The sequence below is a fragment of the Pempheris klunzingeri genome, chromosome 20 (genome assembly GCF_042242105.1).
Source record: "Pempheris klunzingeri isolate RE-2024b chromosome 20, fPemKlu1.hap1, whole genome shotgun sequence".
In the NCBI taxonomy this organism is placed as follows: Eukaryota; Metazoa; Chordata; class Actinopteri; order Acropomatiformes; family Pempheridae; genus Pempheris; species Pempheris klunzingeri.
In genome coordinates, this window is record NC_092031.1 from 14,730,934 (window position 1) to 14,745,093 (window position 14,160).

Sequence of the window (14,160 nt, forward strand, 5' to 3'; positions counted from 1 at the left end):
ATCAGGCAAAATTCACATGTTTGAGCTCGACATTTGCACAGTGTGAAAAAGCAGAGGCAGGAGCAGCACAGGGTACAGGGGATGTGTCTCAGGATGAAGGCAGACACTGACACCTAGTGTTACTGCAGACCGCAGCAGTGGGCGGAGCTCCTGTTAAACCTGCAGCCGGGATCCCTTCACACCTCAGGGGGGGACAACAGAGGAGAGTCCGGCCTGTCCGTCCCCGCCGTATGCAGGAGGCCTGATCCACGTTCACACCCGTTTTTCACACACCTCAGCATGTCTTTCTGTCGTTTTTCTGGCGGTGAGGTCTACAAGGATCATTTCAAACCAGGTGAGCATGCGCGGGCTGCATGGGTGTGATGTAACCTCCCTCCAGTCTGGATTATACAGGATAAAATTACCACTGGATCTTTATTTTCGGTTCTTCAACGCGTCCTCTTGGCTATAAAATGAACTACTTGCAATGGAAAATAATCATTCAGTTCCTGTGTTATGTCACCATCCCTGTCTCCAGCCACCTTCCTCAGCCTGTCACAGCCTTAGACATCCCCAGCTAACGGCTGAAACTCCAGCATGTTCTTTAAAGGTCTTTTTCTTCATCTTATTCTAACAGGTTCATACGTGCTTTTTGTAAAAAAAAAAAAAAAAATCATTTCACCACGGCTGTCAGCGCTTTCCCTGCTATTGCTCTGTTATATATAATAATGTACAACACAATATTCTAATAGCTTATAATAGGAGTATGCTTGTGCTGTGAGGTCCAGTATGTCGACATACTGACACTGTGGAGAGCAGAGAGGAAGGTCATGTGGTGGGACAATATTTTTACACTGAGGAAATTAATAAAGAGCGATTTAACCTTTCTTTTTATCCCGTATTTCAGACTTGTATGGTTAAAGTGAAGTTAGAGATAGATATAAATAATGATAATAGATTAGTCTGCAGTTAATGCTTGCATTACATATTATGGCCTTTGTGTTGGGGCAAGCTTTCAGCTGTTTTCCTCGCTCAGATTAGTTAATGGAGATAAATGCATCTAGAATGTACTTCAAAGAGAAAAAAAGCAAAACTGACAGAATAGTAAAACAAAAATAAACTTAATTTTGTTGAACAGCTTGTCTTTTTGTCAGCACCCATACACCCATGCTGTGAACCACTGCCCTACTACATTATTTTAGATAAGGATCTTTTCTCAGGTTTGAACTGAAGCAATGCAACGGCTTTTAAAAGTACCTGTCCCCCTGCAGGTATGTATGTGTGCTCCCAGTGTAACCACCCACTGTTCTCCAGTCGCTCCAAGTTCGCCCACTCGTCTCCCTGGCCGTCTTTCACTGACACCATCAGAGAGGACAGCGTCACCAAGATGATGGAGTCTCTCACTGCTTTCAAGGTCAGAATCACACCTAAAGTTCCTGCATCAGTCATAAGGATCAAACGTCGGTCCCATCAGGATGTGATACAGGAGGCTGATGTGATCGCTGTCATATTTACAGGTTTTGTGTGGAAAGTGTGGCAACGGGTTAGGTCACGAGTTTGTAAATGACGGTCCGGAGGAAGGAATTTCACGTTTTTGAATATTCAGCCACTCGCTCAAGTTTGTCCCCAGCAAAGGTAAGAAAAGTATTCTCAACCTGCCTTCCTAAAAACTATCCCCGGGGTCACTGTGGACGGTTTTAATGGGAAATACTTTCAGCCCAAACTGTTCACAGCAGTTCATTTGTTCATTAGACATTCTCTCTGGAGAGACATGTTGGCTTTGAGGGTGCATTTTTGAAAATGTATGCACTGAGCACAAATTAAATTCCATTTACCTGCTTTGCAGCAACAAAGTAGCAGAGGCCTCAAAATACTGGATGCGGGTTAGTACAGTAATGGAAAAATACTCCATTACAAGTAAAAGCTCCGTATTCAAAAGCTTAGTTAAGTAAAACTACATAAATATTAACTGCAAAATCATGGGCATCATGAAGCAGACTAAGATGACTTGATGAGAGGGTGATTTCTTTCACTGAAATGCTCTGACAGACATTTTAGAAGTAAATCGTGCATTTTATGTACAATAATCAGCTAAGCTATATGAAAGTTGAGTAAATGCATTTAGTTAATTAACCCACTGCATTTTATCCTCAATGTATGAAATTTCTATTGAATCCAAATGTTTCTGAATTCACATGCTGTCAGAGGAGCAGTAGTTATGTTTCCCTTCTGTCTCTGTCCCAGGTAAGGACAAGCATTAAAGAGCGAGGAATGAGTTTTGACTCCAACTGCTGCATCTGCTGCTCAGTCCAGGGCCGGTGAACAGGTCGGGTCAGCGGGTGACGTGGACAGGGGAAAGGCCTGAGAGGGACGTCCTGTCCACTGAAGAATCTTTGACCGGCCTGTGACACAGTGACAGGACCACATGACTGCAAATATCCTTTTCCAAAAACAGACTGTTACATCCCTCATATTTACATACATTAATTATACCACTCTTAACACATTTTTGTCAGCGGAAACATGTCTTAGCAGGGTTTTTTCATATATACGTTGCAACAGCAGTTACAAAGTTTTCATTCAGCAGGCATTCGCCACTTATTGCTGCTATCTTTTCTGTTTAATATGACATTATACTGTATTCCCAGTATCATTTAAAACCTAATGTAAATGTAACCATATTATCTATGCACTGAAGAAATCCACATTCCTTGTCAGTCTGCGTTTTGGGTCTGTTTTGGATGTTTATTTCAACATTATGCAACAGGATGACACTGTTAACCAGCTGTTTTCTTCCTATTTGTCATATAAACTGTAACTGTAACTTCACATCTGAGGGAAGAGATGAGTGGGAAAGAAGAAAAATGTTGATGTATCCTCAATTGTTAGTTTATTGATGCTCATTTGAAGAAACAAACAAATAAAATTCGATAGATTTTTGTCATGTCTGTTGCGATTTATTTGCAATGGATTTGAACATAAGTGCATTTACCAACTGTACTTAAGCACAGGTGTAAAGCACATGTGCTTAACTTGAATATTGACATTTAATGCTGTACTTATGCTCCAATACACTGATTATTTTACTTTGGAGATCTATAAGCATATAAAACATGATGCATTGCTACAGATCAAACACCCAACAGTACATGAAATAGTTCAAATTAGAGAGAACCCTCAAATTGCTGAACTTAAACTCATAACAGTGTATTTGTAAGTATAGCAGTGATGTAACTATAGCTGCGTTTCCCCGATTGACCTCTAGATGGAGATATTGTCCTGCTACGCCACATTCACTCCTCTGCAGAAGTGTGTGTTACCCAATTTTGCCAGCTGAGTGATGAGTCTGATGTAACCAATACACGATACTATCTATTCTCATATGCAGTGAACTACCTGCAGGCACAGAAGGGTGCTTAATGTGAACACAGGCATGTGTTTGCATGCTGTTTTGCTTTAATTAGCGACGTCGGTTGCTTCAGTAGCTAGCGGGGCCTCTGGCTGTCTCTGCGGCCCAGCTGCAGGCCATATTCTCCGGGTTCTGGAGGTTGGCAGAAACCATGAGGTTTAGGGGAGTAGGCTGGCCGCCTGGCGAGAGACTGAGGGCTATCATTACAAAGGAAGTACACACACGCACATGCACATAGAATCCTATAAAAATGTGTGCCAATCAACACATTGCCATACTCTTCTTGGACACATCTCTCACGCCTCGTCTCACCTTGTGTTGCCACATGCATTGATGCCTCACATATGGCATTCACACACACAAACACACACATTGCCCTCCATTTTATTGGTCTCACCACAGACAAGTTAAGTTTGAAGCATATTTTCTTTCAAAACATCACTTCTTGTAGCGTGCAATTATGAGAGGTCATCATAACATTCGTAAATGTCGTTGAACTCTCAGCATCAACAATTTGAATATTCTGGAGGGCCACTCCACATTAATCCAACTGCCAAAGGTACTCAAATGAATTTCATCCCTCAGTGTGGTGGAGAAGCCTGACCTTGCATTGAGGTTGTTATGGCTGAGTAAATTTCCTCTTGTGTTGTCTTGGCAGGCAAACACTCAGCAGTTTATTCTTTTAACATAGCGTAGTCCATTTGGTGGATGTTTTTAGCCAAGCTGCCTTACTGTACTGCGGGTTCATGCGTATTTAGCATAGGTGGTCCCGCTGGTAATCAAACCCACAACCTTGGCAGTGGTTCTGTTATTCTCCGCCCGTCAAACTCTACAGGAGCGGCTGTGTGAGATAAGCATAAAGCAAATACAGGGAGATGAGAATGTGATTATTGCAACATCAGATAACTGCAGTGAACTCTGTAATTAAAGAAAAGGAGAGCAACAACCCTTGGAGCGTCTTGCACTGTTATTCCATCAGTCTGTGCAGCTTGATGCATTCCAGCCATAATTTACCTTTTTGATGTACTCACTGTGTTTTAACATGTCATTTATTCTAGGCTGCTTCAGTTTCGGTTCCCACAATAGACTCCTTCTGCTGGCCTCCCATTCTTCCTCAGATGCTCACAATAACAATACTAATGCCAATTAAGAGGGAATAATGGATAATTAGACAGGTATTTTTAAACTTGGGCACTATTTTTGCATATTTTGGGTTCAAATGGTACAAAAACTTTTGGAACTGGTCCAGCATCTGAGAACAGGCAGCAAACTAGCTGTAACGGCAGCAATGTAATCTTCTGGGGCAATGACGTCCAATTAAAGTGCGTCCACTAAAAGCACTTGTTTTTGCAACTGACCGGCTCAGATTGTTATTCGAAGTGTCTGACAACATTATGGATTATCTCTACAGAGATAGACCTGTAAGATCTTTTTGTTTGTTTAACCAGAAACAGCCATTGTATTGCTTTATTCAAACCCCCCAGATTCCATTGGAAAAAACCCAATAATTTTATCTCACTGAACACGGGAGCTACTTTGATCTGTTAGTTAGTTTGTGTTATTGTGGGTTCAGAAATATTGGATTGGATCCAAATTCTGACCTGTTTTTTTTTTTTTTTGCTTGATTAAATGGAATCATTGAATGAATGGATGACTAACGTTATAACTTTAATGATATAATGTTGTCCTCAGGGAAAAGAAAATACACCATGACACACACACATTTTTCCTTTAAGGTGATGCAGGTAAATGATTCCCACAGTTTTATCTTCCAGAAAACCTGAATTTTGTTCAGGAAACCTGTGTTTTGGCAATAACAAAGTGGCATGTGTCTGAACCACTTAACTACCTTAACTGCCAAACGGGTTTGAACAGCAATGCCGTTCATAAAATGCTTCCCCTTGGCATTTTGTGGTTGACTCTGAGACAGATACATCAACAATAATTTATCTTATCATCAGTGACATTACTCACATTTTTCCTCTGATCTAAGCAGCATTTCGGCATTTCTACAAAAGAAGAAGACTTTTTCGCAAAGAAGTGTGAACTCAGGACACCTTTATTTTAACACTGAACTTTAGGTTAATGGTGAATCTCCTCAAAGGGCAGACAGGATGCTGCTGGGTCGTGCAGGCACTGCATTAACCTGACTGCCCTGAGACATTTTAAAGACGAGGTTAATGTTTGATTCAGTGGGATAAAATTGTCTGTGAAGGTGCGAAGGAGCCTCCTACACAGTATTAAAAAAGGAAAGTGTAGTCAGAGGACAGCTGCACCCTCTGCAAGGTCATTTCAGTGCATTTTCATTGCACCGTTGCATTCAAGGACCCTCACCTTTCCTTTCTGGACAGCAGACGCAGGCGAATCTTCTATTGAAAATGAGCAGCTTGTGTTGAAATCTACAGAAGCAGAGAATTAACTCCTGATATGGAGATTACAGCATTAAAAAAAAGCGGGACCATTCTTGGCTTCCCTTGAAATCCCCTAAAACAAAGAGATTTAAAGGGTAAATGAAGCCAAATTATTGTATTTTATGAAAGAAAATGTTTTGGTCTACAAAACAAGCACCTTTTCAGACTTGATAAACATTATTTCAGAGAAACAGAGTGGAAAATACATTTTCCCAAAGTGGATAAAACCCCAGGGTATTTTGGAATAATTTCACATTTACGGTTTGTAATGTCTTTGGGTTTTCGGCTCCAGATCAGATAAGATGATTATTCAAAATTGTCCCATCAGTCATCGCTGCCCTGAAGCCAAAAAACAGGTGGGTGACATCATGGTTATTAGGGCATATAACAGAGCAGCCTGTCGTGCCAAAACACACACAAACACCAAAAACTCGCACACGTACACACAGCTATGGGACAGTGCAGCACTATTCTCTAGATCCAGATGGGGAGATCTAACCATTAAACACTGGAAATGCCTCCACTCATAGGGGCAGCTGCTCCACACTGAAGGGACATGTTAGTGGTAGTCAGCCTGACAGGAAGAGTCTAAACTCCTTTTTCAATATCAATACACAGAATCTTTAGGGGAAGTGTGATTGTGAAACGGCCACCACTTCCTCTCCTCAACATGCTTTCAGTCAAAGGTGTGTGATGTAATTTTGCACAAATGTTATTATATGTTTCTTTGCTTCCATGTGGTCTTTCTTATTTGTTTGTCAGCCCATACTTTACAATGGATGTCCAGCAGTACTGCAGAATTTTCAGCCCAGCAATTGGATGTATCTGGCCAAAATGCACCTTGGGAAACATAAGTAACTTGTCCCCCCGAAATATTTGTGTATACTTCTACTTTTTAATCATTATTCATCAAGATGTTGCTTGTTATACCCCTCTTTCTCTGCCTGTGTTTCACTAAAAGGCAAAAATGCAACAAGAACAAACAAACACAAAAAACTGGATCCTCCATTTCCTATAAGGTACCTCAAAAGCCTTCACTAACCGGTAAACATAAACCTTCTCCACAAACCAGACCTACAGTCTGTAACCAAAGCTTTTGTGTTGAAAATGTCTCATGCAAAGTCAGATATAACCCTAATGACATCATCAGTTGTTTTCACGCCCTTCAAAGCTCACAATGGGGAGCTTTGTAGATGACAGTGTACAACTGTTTTCAGAAGTTGAGTAGAATCCCAAATGTGCAGAATTAATTAGAGATTTGTGTGAAATTTGAAACCTGACACCTACTGTAAACTGTTACTGATAATGTGCAATTTACAAAGTGTGGTCTGTCACCCTGTTCTGCTGTGTAAAGATCAGTGGTCAGAAGTTCAGCCACCATCACCCCGCATGCAGCTAACCAGTCCATCAGTGAGACAGGAGTCGCTGAGCATCTGGGCTAAATTATGCTCCATCCTCTGGACGCAGAGCAAATCTCTACCATCCATCTTGATGTCCTGACATGTGGAGCCTGTAGACGGCAGCTCGCCAGGCCCGCTGTGTCCCCAACGTCAGGGGCGTCTATGCGGTCCCTGCGGACTCCCGTACACACGTATCGCCATGAATCATACTTGGAGATCCAGAGCATTGAGCTGCTGCTCAATAAGTCAGCGAACAGGCGGCACAGACGGCAAAGTATCGACACCTTTTGGCTCCAGATGGGATTCGAGTTAGAAGGCAACAAGGGACTTTACTGACTTACTGCCTTTCTTCCTGGATGTCTCACAATGGCTCTGATGCAGTGTTAGTCTATATGTGTTTATGTATTATGTATGTATATGTGTCTGTATAGATGTATTGGCCTGGTGTGCTGCTCAGAAGGGAAGCTACCACGGTATTTTGCAATATTGCTGAGAGGAGATTATGTTGCGGGTGGACACTAAATTCATTTTTACAAAGGCAGGTGAAAATAAAGGATAAAGACGCACACTTTAAGGCCATCTTTCCTCTAAGGTACTCATGGTGTTGAACTCATTTAGTTGTGTGTAGAATGAAAACAGACATCTTAAGAGAAAAGTTCAAACCCTGCTTACTTCTCCACCTCCTCACACCGGGCTATTGGCGCATAAAACAGGTCCATTTGTCAAACCGTCAATTTCAGAAAGGCCCAAAAGCTGTCAGATGCAGTCGTCCAATCCCCAAGTCTCAAAGGGGTTTCAGACACTGTCTGATAATCGGAGAAGCACTTCATTGGACGCATACTTAACACCTTCGCCATTACTGTGCAGAATGCTTCACTCTACGGCTGCTGTTTCACTTTTCCAACTCATGTTAAATGAATAAATAAAGAAAATATACATCCCATCCCCACCTTTAGTTTTAGCAGTATTTTGGTATACAGATTGAGGTTTTGAGACATCTGCCTTGGAGTTACAATTCAATATAATGCAAGTAAATGTATTTATTTATTTATTGTTTATTTGTGTGTTGGTTTGTGTTTTGTTGGTTTTGCTTACAGGTTTAGTATAATGTCCCATTTACTCTGCATAAACAAAAATGGTAAGGGTAGAAAGGTAAACAGATGACAGGAATTAAATAGATAAAGTGAGATGGATGACAAAGGTGCCCTGAAGTGGTTCATGCTTGACACCTTAACCCCCAGGCCACCGGGATACTCCCACTGTTTCAATCTTAAAATGAAATTCTCTAACACTTGGAGCACCACAAATGAAGTTTAGTTCCCCTCCATTGTATTGAGGTAAAGAAGAAGCCTCGGAGATGCCATAAAATCTGGGCAAATGGACAGAGGCTGCATGTGCATTGCTATATGCTGTTATGTCTCTTTGCAATTTGGGTGAACTGAACCTTTAACAGACATCAGGTGAAATACATTGAATGTTTGCACAAAGTGCTTTTCGGCATGTCTGGCAGCAGCAGGTAGGAGCGCATCCAGGCTTCCAGCTCCAACCGCCCAATCATCACTGTCCGATTTGCCTTCTGCCTCGCCACATTTGTGCTCCGCCGTGGATCCATCCTGACAGCACTGCTGACTGTTTGTAAACATGGTCTCTGAGCGCTGTCTAGCTGCGTTATCTTCAGTCCTGGGAGCAGATAACAGCCAAACACAGCCACTGTCTTCAAAGCTGCTGAGCTCCCCGAGCCGGAGCGACGCACGCTCCAAAACTATTTAATCAGGAGCTTTTCTCTTGGCCTCTGCTGCAGACCTGGAACTGTGATACGCTCTGAAAGCAGACGTCTGAGAGTTGTTTGTATGTGTGTGTGTGTGTGTGTGTGTGTGTGTGTGTGTGTGTGGTTGTAGTGGCTAAGGGGGTCATGTTTGTTTAGGCTGCCTGTCTCTTTCAGTGGGTCAGGCTCAGGCTTATAGAGAGGTATAATTCTGTGGTGAGCCTGCTGCAGATCTTTACTAGTTTTTTAAGTTTTCCTGAGGCCTCTCATGCGCCACAGTCCACTGACTTCTGCAGCTTAAACTGTCAAATAATGGAATAGAGGGTTCTTAAGCATGTTGATGAAGGTAGGACTTTAAAAAGCTACTGTTTTCCAAACTTGGGCATCCGTACAAACACCATTTCAGAGACCGATGCTAGCATTAGTCATTTTTATTTTGTCCTTAGGTTTTCCTTAGGTTTCTATCAGATGGTCTACCAGCGCGGTGTGTCTCTCTATTTACAGCCCTGTTCTGCCTCTGATTTATCATCCTGTTCTGTGGAATTTCATAGCAGAGAGAAGAAGTGAGCAGGATGATTATAGGCCCGTCTTTGTTGCATGAATGACATCATGACTGTAGATCATGGAATCGTACGGTTTTGGAAATCCTCTACACACGGCACAGTAAATCGCACAGTCGCCGTAGCGTGCCGTCCAAGATTCCTTGCTAAATGCTTGAATTTGATGCAGAGGCAAATGGAAGATCAGCGAAGGGACGCCTGCATGACAGAGACGCACACATGTACTGCACTCAAATAACCTGCAAGTGGAGTGGACCGGCTGCCATGTGGCTCTAATCAGCACATTTTACAGGGTGGGCTTATTACCAGGAGTTACACCTGTCAGATAACCTATCAAAGGAGCGGATTGCTCACTGCTGTGAAGTGCAGCACAGGCGGCCTGATAGCTCTGCTGTCATTAAAAGGGCCTGACCTCACCTGCACTCTAACTTCACTCCTGTTTAATTCTCAGCTGTTAAATGACCCAGCATAAATTGTTCAACATTTCATTAAATGCATTTATTATCTTTCTGGTTCAGGGTTAGCTGAGAAGATTTATACCGCTTGTCATAATTGCTTGTTAAATATGAAGCAACAGCCAGGGGACTGTTTGCTTAGCGTAGCTGAAAATTAACTAGACATGCTTAAAGAAACTGTTTTCAAATTTTTAAAAGTATTCTTATCTTCTCACTTTCTTGTCAAAGGTTAGAGAAAAAGAGAGGATGATACTGATGGAGCTACACCCAGCAGCGGTTTATCTCAGCTTAGCACAAAGACTGGAAAAAGGAAGACAGAGCTCTGTCCAAAGATAAAAACCTCTAAGGCTCACTAATAACCATGTTAAGGGATATTTTTTACCTCTGGTCAGAGCCAGACTAGCTGTTTCTCATCTGAGTCTCGAAAACATGTAGGCATGTTTCACCAAATGCGAGTTTCAGAGAGTGAGATTAGAAACACAACACATCACGACACCTGCCCCTCAGTCGTCACCTTATGCAGTCACATGAAGACCATGAAAATGTTGGTGATTTTTATGTTTTCAAGTTCAAGGACTTTCTACGGAGACAGGAAATTGTAAAAGCTTTGGGTTCATGAAACCTTTTCAAACCCATCAGCCTCAAAAATGCACACAGCTGGAGACAGCTGTTTCCCTTCCTGTTCCTGACACCAAGTGGACACCAAGCCTTTGGCCATTAAACTCATAAAAGGAAGCGTTTTAAATCTTTGACTGACAAGAAAAGACAAGAAAACGTCATATTTTATGACCTCGAGTTTTTTATATTATAGAATTACATGTATGTTGCATGTAAATCGCAGGATAAAATCATTCCTTCATCATCATCTCATTGAATGTAACTCATTGTCTCAGCCACTTTCTTCTCTCAGTCTTGTAGCAACCGAGATGTCAGATGTCAAGAGATAAGCTGATGTCGCTCCATGTTGTTTTGTCTGGATCTCAACACTGCATGACACACCTGAAGCTTTATCTCTTCCTGTATTGTTACTCCAAAAGCCTCTAAATGGGCCCAAAAAAGGTGGAAGCATGCGATGGGTCAGCATGCTGTCAACAAAGATCAACGGCTCATTACGGATTTCCCCCAATCCTATTACACAGAGAGTATATTTATAATGACTGAGAGACAGTCAAAATATTTGTTTTAGTACAAAACCAGAATGTTTCCACTTAGCTGAAGCCATCTGAAGTTCATTTGTTCCCCTCCAGTTTTTCACCCAACCAAGACGCATTTTCTTTCACAGTTTACACAACCAAAAAAAAAAAATCTGACAAGAAATAAACACCAGTAAAAAAGCTGCTCTAGCTCCCTTTACAGCAACTAACACAGAAAAACTGTTAGGTTTTATTAGAGACAATGGCCACTGTTGTGCAATGACCTGCAGTAAAAGTCGAAATTTGATAAGACAAAGAGGCATCAGGTTTGGTTTCACAGAAGCAGCCGCTCTCACCCTCTCCCTCTGTAGTGACTCAGCTTTAAACTGGTAAACAGTTTTTTACCGTCACCCTCAAATTTCCCCATATCACACAGTGAGGCGACGATCCTGTGCAGGCATGCCTGCCACTTTACGTGCCTTCTTTTCTCCTCAATTGAAAACATTTTTTGAGGAGTGAGCTTGTAGCCACACCCATGTGATAATGTACAATGCTGCCGTGCCCTATACTTACTCAGCTCGCCGCAGAGATCTGCCCTGCAGTTATGGCTGAGAATGCGGCCCTGCCACCAGCTTTCGCACAACACACAGACTCACAGCACGCAGATGCCAGTGTTCCCATTGGTCGGCGTCTGTGCCTTGTTTGTGAGTGATGTTTCAAAACAGTCATCTGCAGGGGTTTGCTCTCTTCCTGCAGTGTTTTCTGTGCTGAACAAGAGTAGCTGTCAATCACCGAGTTTGTCCAGTATTTCCTGCACATTTCTGTCCCTGGATGTTTTGTTGGTAGAGTGAGAGGTGTGTCCACAGCAAAGCATGTTACAGGTGTGGAACATCACCCAAAAGCAGCAGGGGGTTAAAGCACAGATGTGTTAGGAGAGCAAAAAACAGGGCAATTAATTATAGTGTTAATCTGTGTTCTTTTTTATCCTTTATACCAACATGATTGTAGGGATGGCATTGTCACATATGATGGTCAGTAAACCAGTTCAGACATTTATGTTCCTCTCAGGATGAACTTCTGGTGATTGCACCACCATCAGATCAAAATGTATATATGTGTATATATATAACATATAACATGTTAGCACGCTAAACAAAGATGGTGCACATAGTAAGTGTTATCAGCATGTTGCCATCTGTCACTTGATGCCATTGAGTCCAGTGAGATCTTTTCCATAGAACTACATTGTGAAAGAGATGGAAAAGGGTGATTACATTTTTTTGAGGGCTCCGCACAACGACTCATTTCACCATCGGAATTTGATCCGGAAGTTAGCCAGTGTGAGATGCTAGTACGCATGCATGTTTTGCAACAGCATCAGTTTTTGTGTCAATGTACTGTATATTTCAGAGGCAGGAACAAATATTCAAGGTTTTACCAATGTAACACATGTAGGAATTGCATGGGTGACACTGCAGTGTATTCTGAATGGAGGAAATGGAGGAGAGTTCCCTGAACCAACATTCCCTGAGCAGGGAGCAGTGTTTATGTGCACTGTGGAACGGAGCACAGCTCATGTTAAGTCTACGGTATGAGCAGACGGGGCCAGAGAAGGAGACACTAATGTGTACAGTATGTGCAAAGGACCACACAACACAGGAGCAAATCAGGAAGTGAAATGATTTTCATTGGAATGAATGGGTGCCATCTCCAAGTTTGATTTCTAGTTCTAATAATACATTCATGGGTTATGCCACATACAGACCATAATTATGGTAGAGCAGCCGAGAGGGAAATATCAGTCCAACTTTTTTTCTCAAAGCTTATCTCCCACTTGGTAAAAAAGTGTATGTTTTGATTAAACTGGCAGTAAATTGGCTTCATCATTGCTGGAAAACACAATTAAATATAAAACAGCCACACACTTACATCTGGTTTCATTTTTTCTGTGTGTGTTATGGTGACCCTATACTGCTTGTAACTAAGTTCACCTTCATCTAAAATCAACTGTGGTCTCAGCTGACATGTGAAACTAAAAAAAAAAAAATCATTTTGGGCACACCAGGATTACAGCCTGAAAAAGCCGGGCTTTTCTTGAACTTTGGATTGAATCACTTGGACTGACTTTAAAAAGAAACCCTGCAGGTAACTCATCCTTTAATCCTTTCTGGCCTTTAAGGATGATGCTGTCTGGTGGCAAGTTTCTGTGTGTGTGTGTGTGTGTGTGTGTGTGTGTGTGTGTGTGTGTGTGTGTGAGAGAGACACATTCCATCCAGGTGAGTTAACAGCACAGCTCTTCAGCTGTATTGTATCCTCAGTGATCCAGTACAACACTGGGACAATGCTTCGTATTCTCCTGCGGGACAATGGCTGCTACGCCCTTCTGGACAACTTGAGAAGTCTGGTGTATTCACTTTGACCTGAAACAGTGAGGGGATTAGCTATTGTGAGAAACACAAAAACAGGAAGCCTTTTGAAGAGATACAAAGCAGAGAGTCGGTGGAAATACACGTTTTGGTTTAAAATACATACATGCATACACAAATTTTACCCTCTGAGGGAAACCATCAACTGTTGCTGCAGTTCAGTTTAAAATGAGCTCAGTTAGGCTAAAATTAGTCATTGCTTTATGACAATATTAAAGGCTCAAGTGGTCAGCGGACAGAATTTATACAGCATTCAGCTGAGTAATGCCGTAGTTGTGAATTTGAACCTCATCTGGAGCACATAATCTGTTTCACCTGCACTGTATATCATATGCTTATACTGTACCTGCACTGCTCACTGCTATTGCTGCACATGCTCACACACTGCATACAGTATAAATCTTGGCGTATTAATTACACACATCTATTGTTTATAGTGTTCATACTGTATAATCTAATTATATAATGCCACAAATACCTATGTACATTACTCTCCACTTTACTTCGCTTTTGCACTTCTGGTTAGATGCTAAACTGCACATCTCAGTGCTCCACACAGGACTGAGCCAGAATTACTGAGCCACTTTGCTAGCTCTTCTCTTACCTGTGTGCTGCTGAATAT

At 41.9% G+C, this 14,160-nt stretch overlaps 1 protein-coding gene across 1 annotated transcript; it reads left to right on the plus strand.

The window, feature by feature from the left end:
- Nucleotides 1-279: 279 nt before the first annotated feature.
- On the plus strand, nucleotides 280-1,577 carry msrb1b (methionine sulfoxide reductase B1b). The gene is made up of 3 exons (XM_070852413.1): nucleotides 280-334; nucleotides 1,251-1,393; nucleotides 1,497-1,577. The coding sequence occupies exons 1-3, from the start codon at nucleotides 280-282 to the stop codon at nucleotides 1,575-1,577; spliced, it is 279 nt and encodes a 92-aa protein (XP_070708514.1).
- The last annotated feature ends 12,583 nt before the right edge of the window (nucleotides 1,578-14,160 follow it).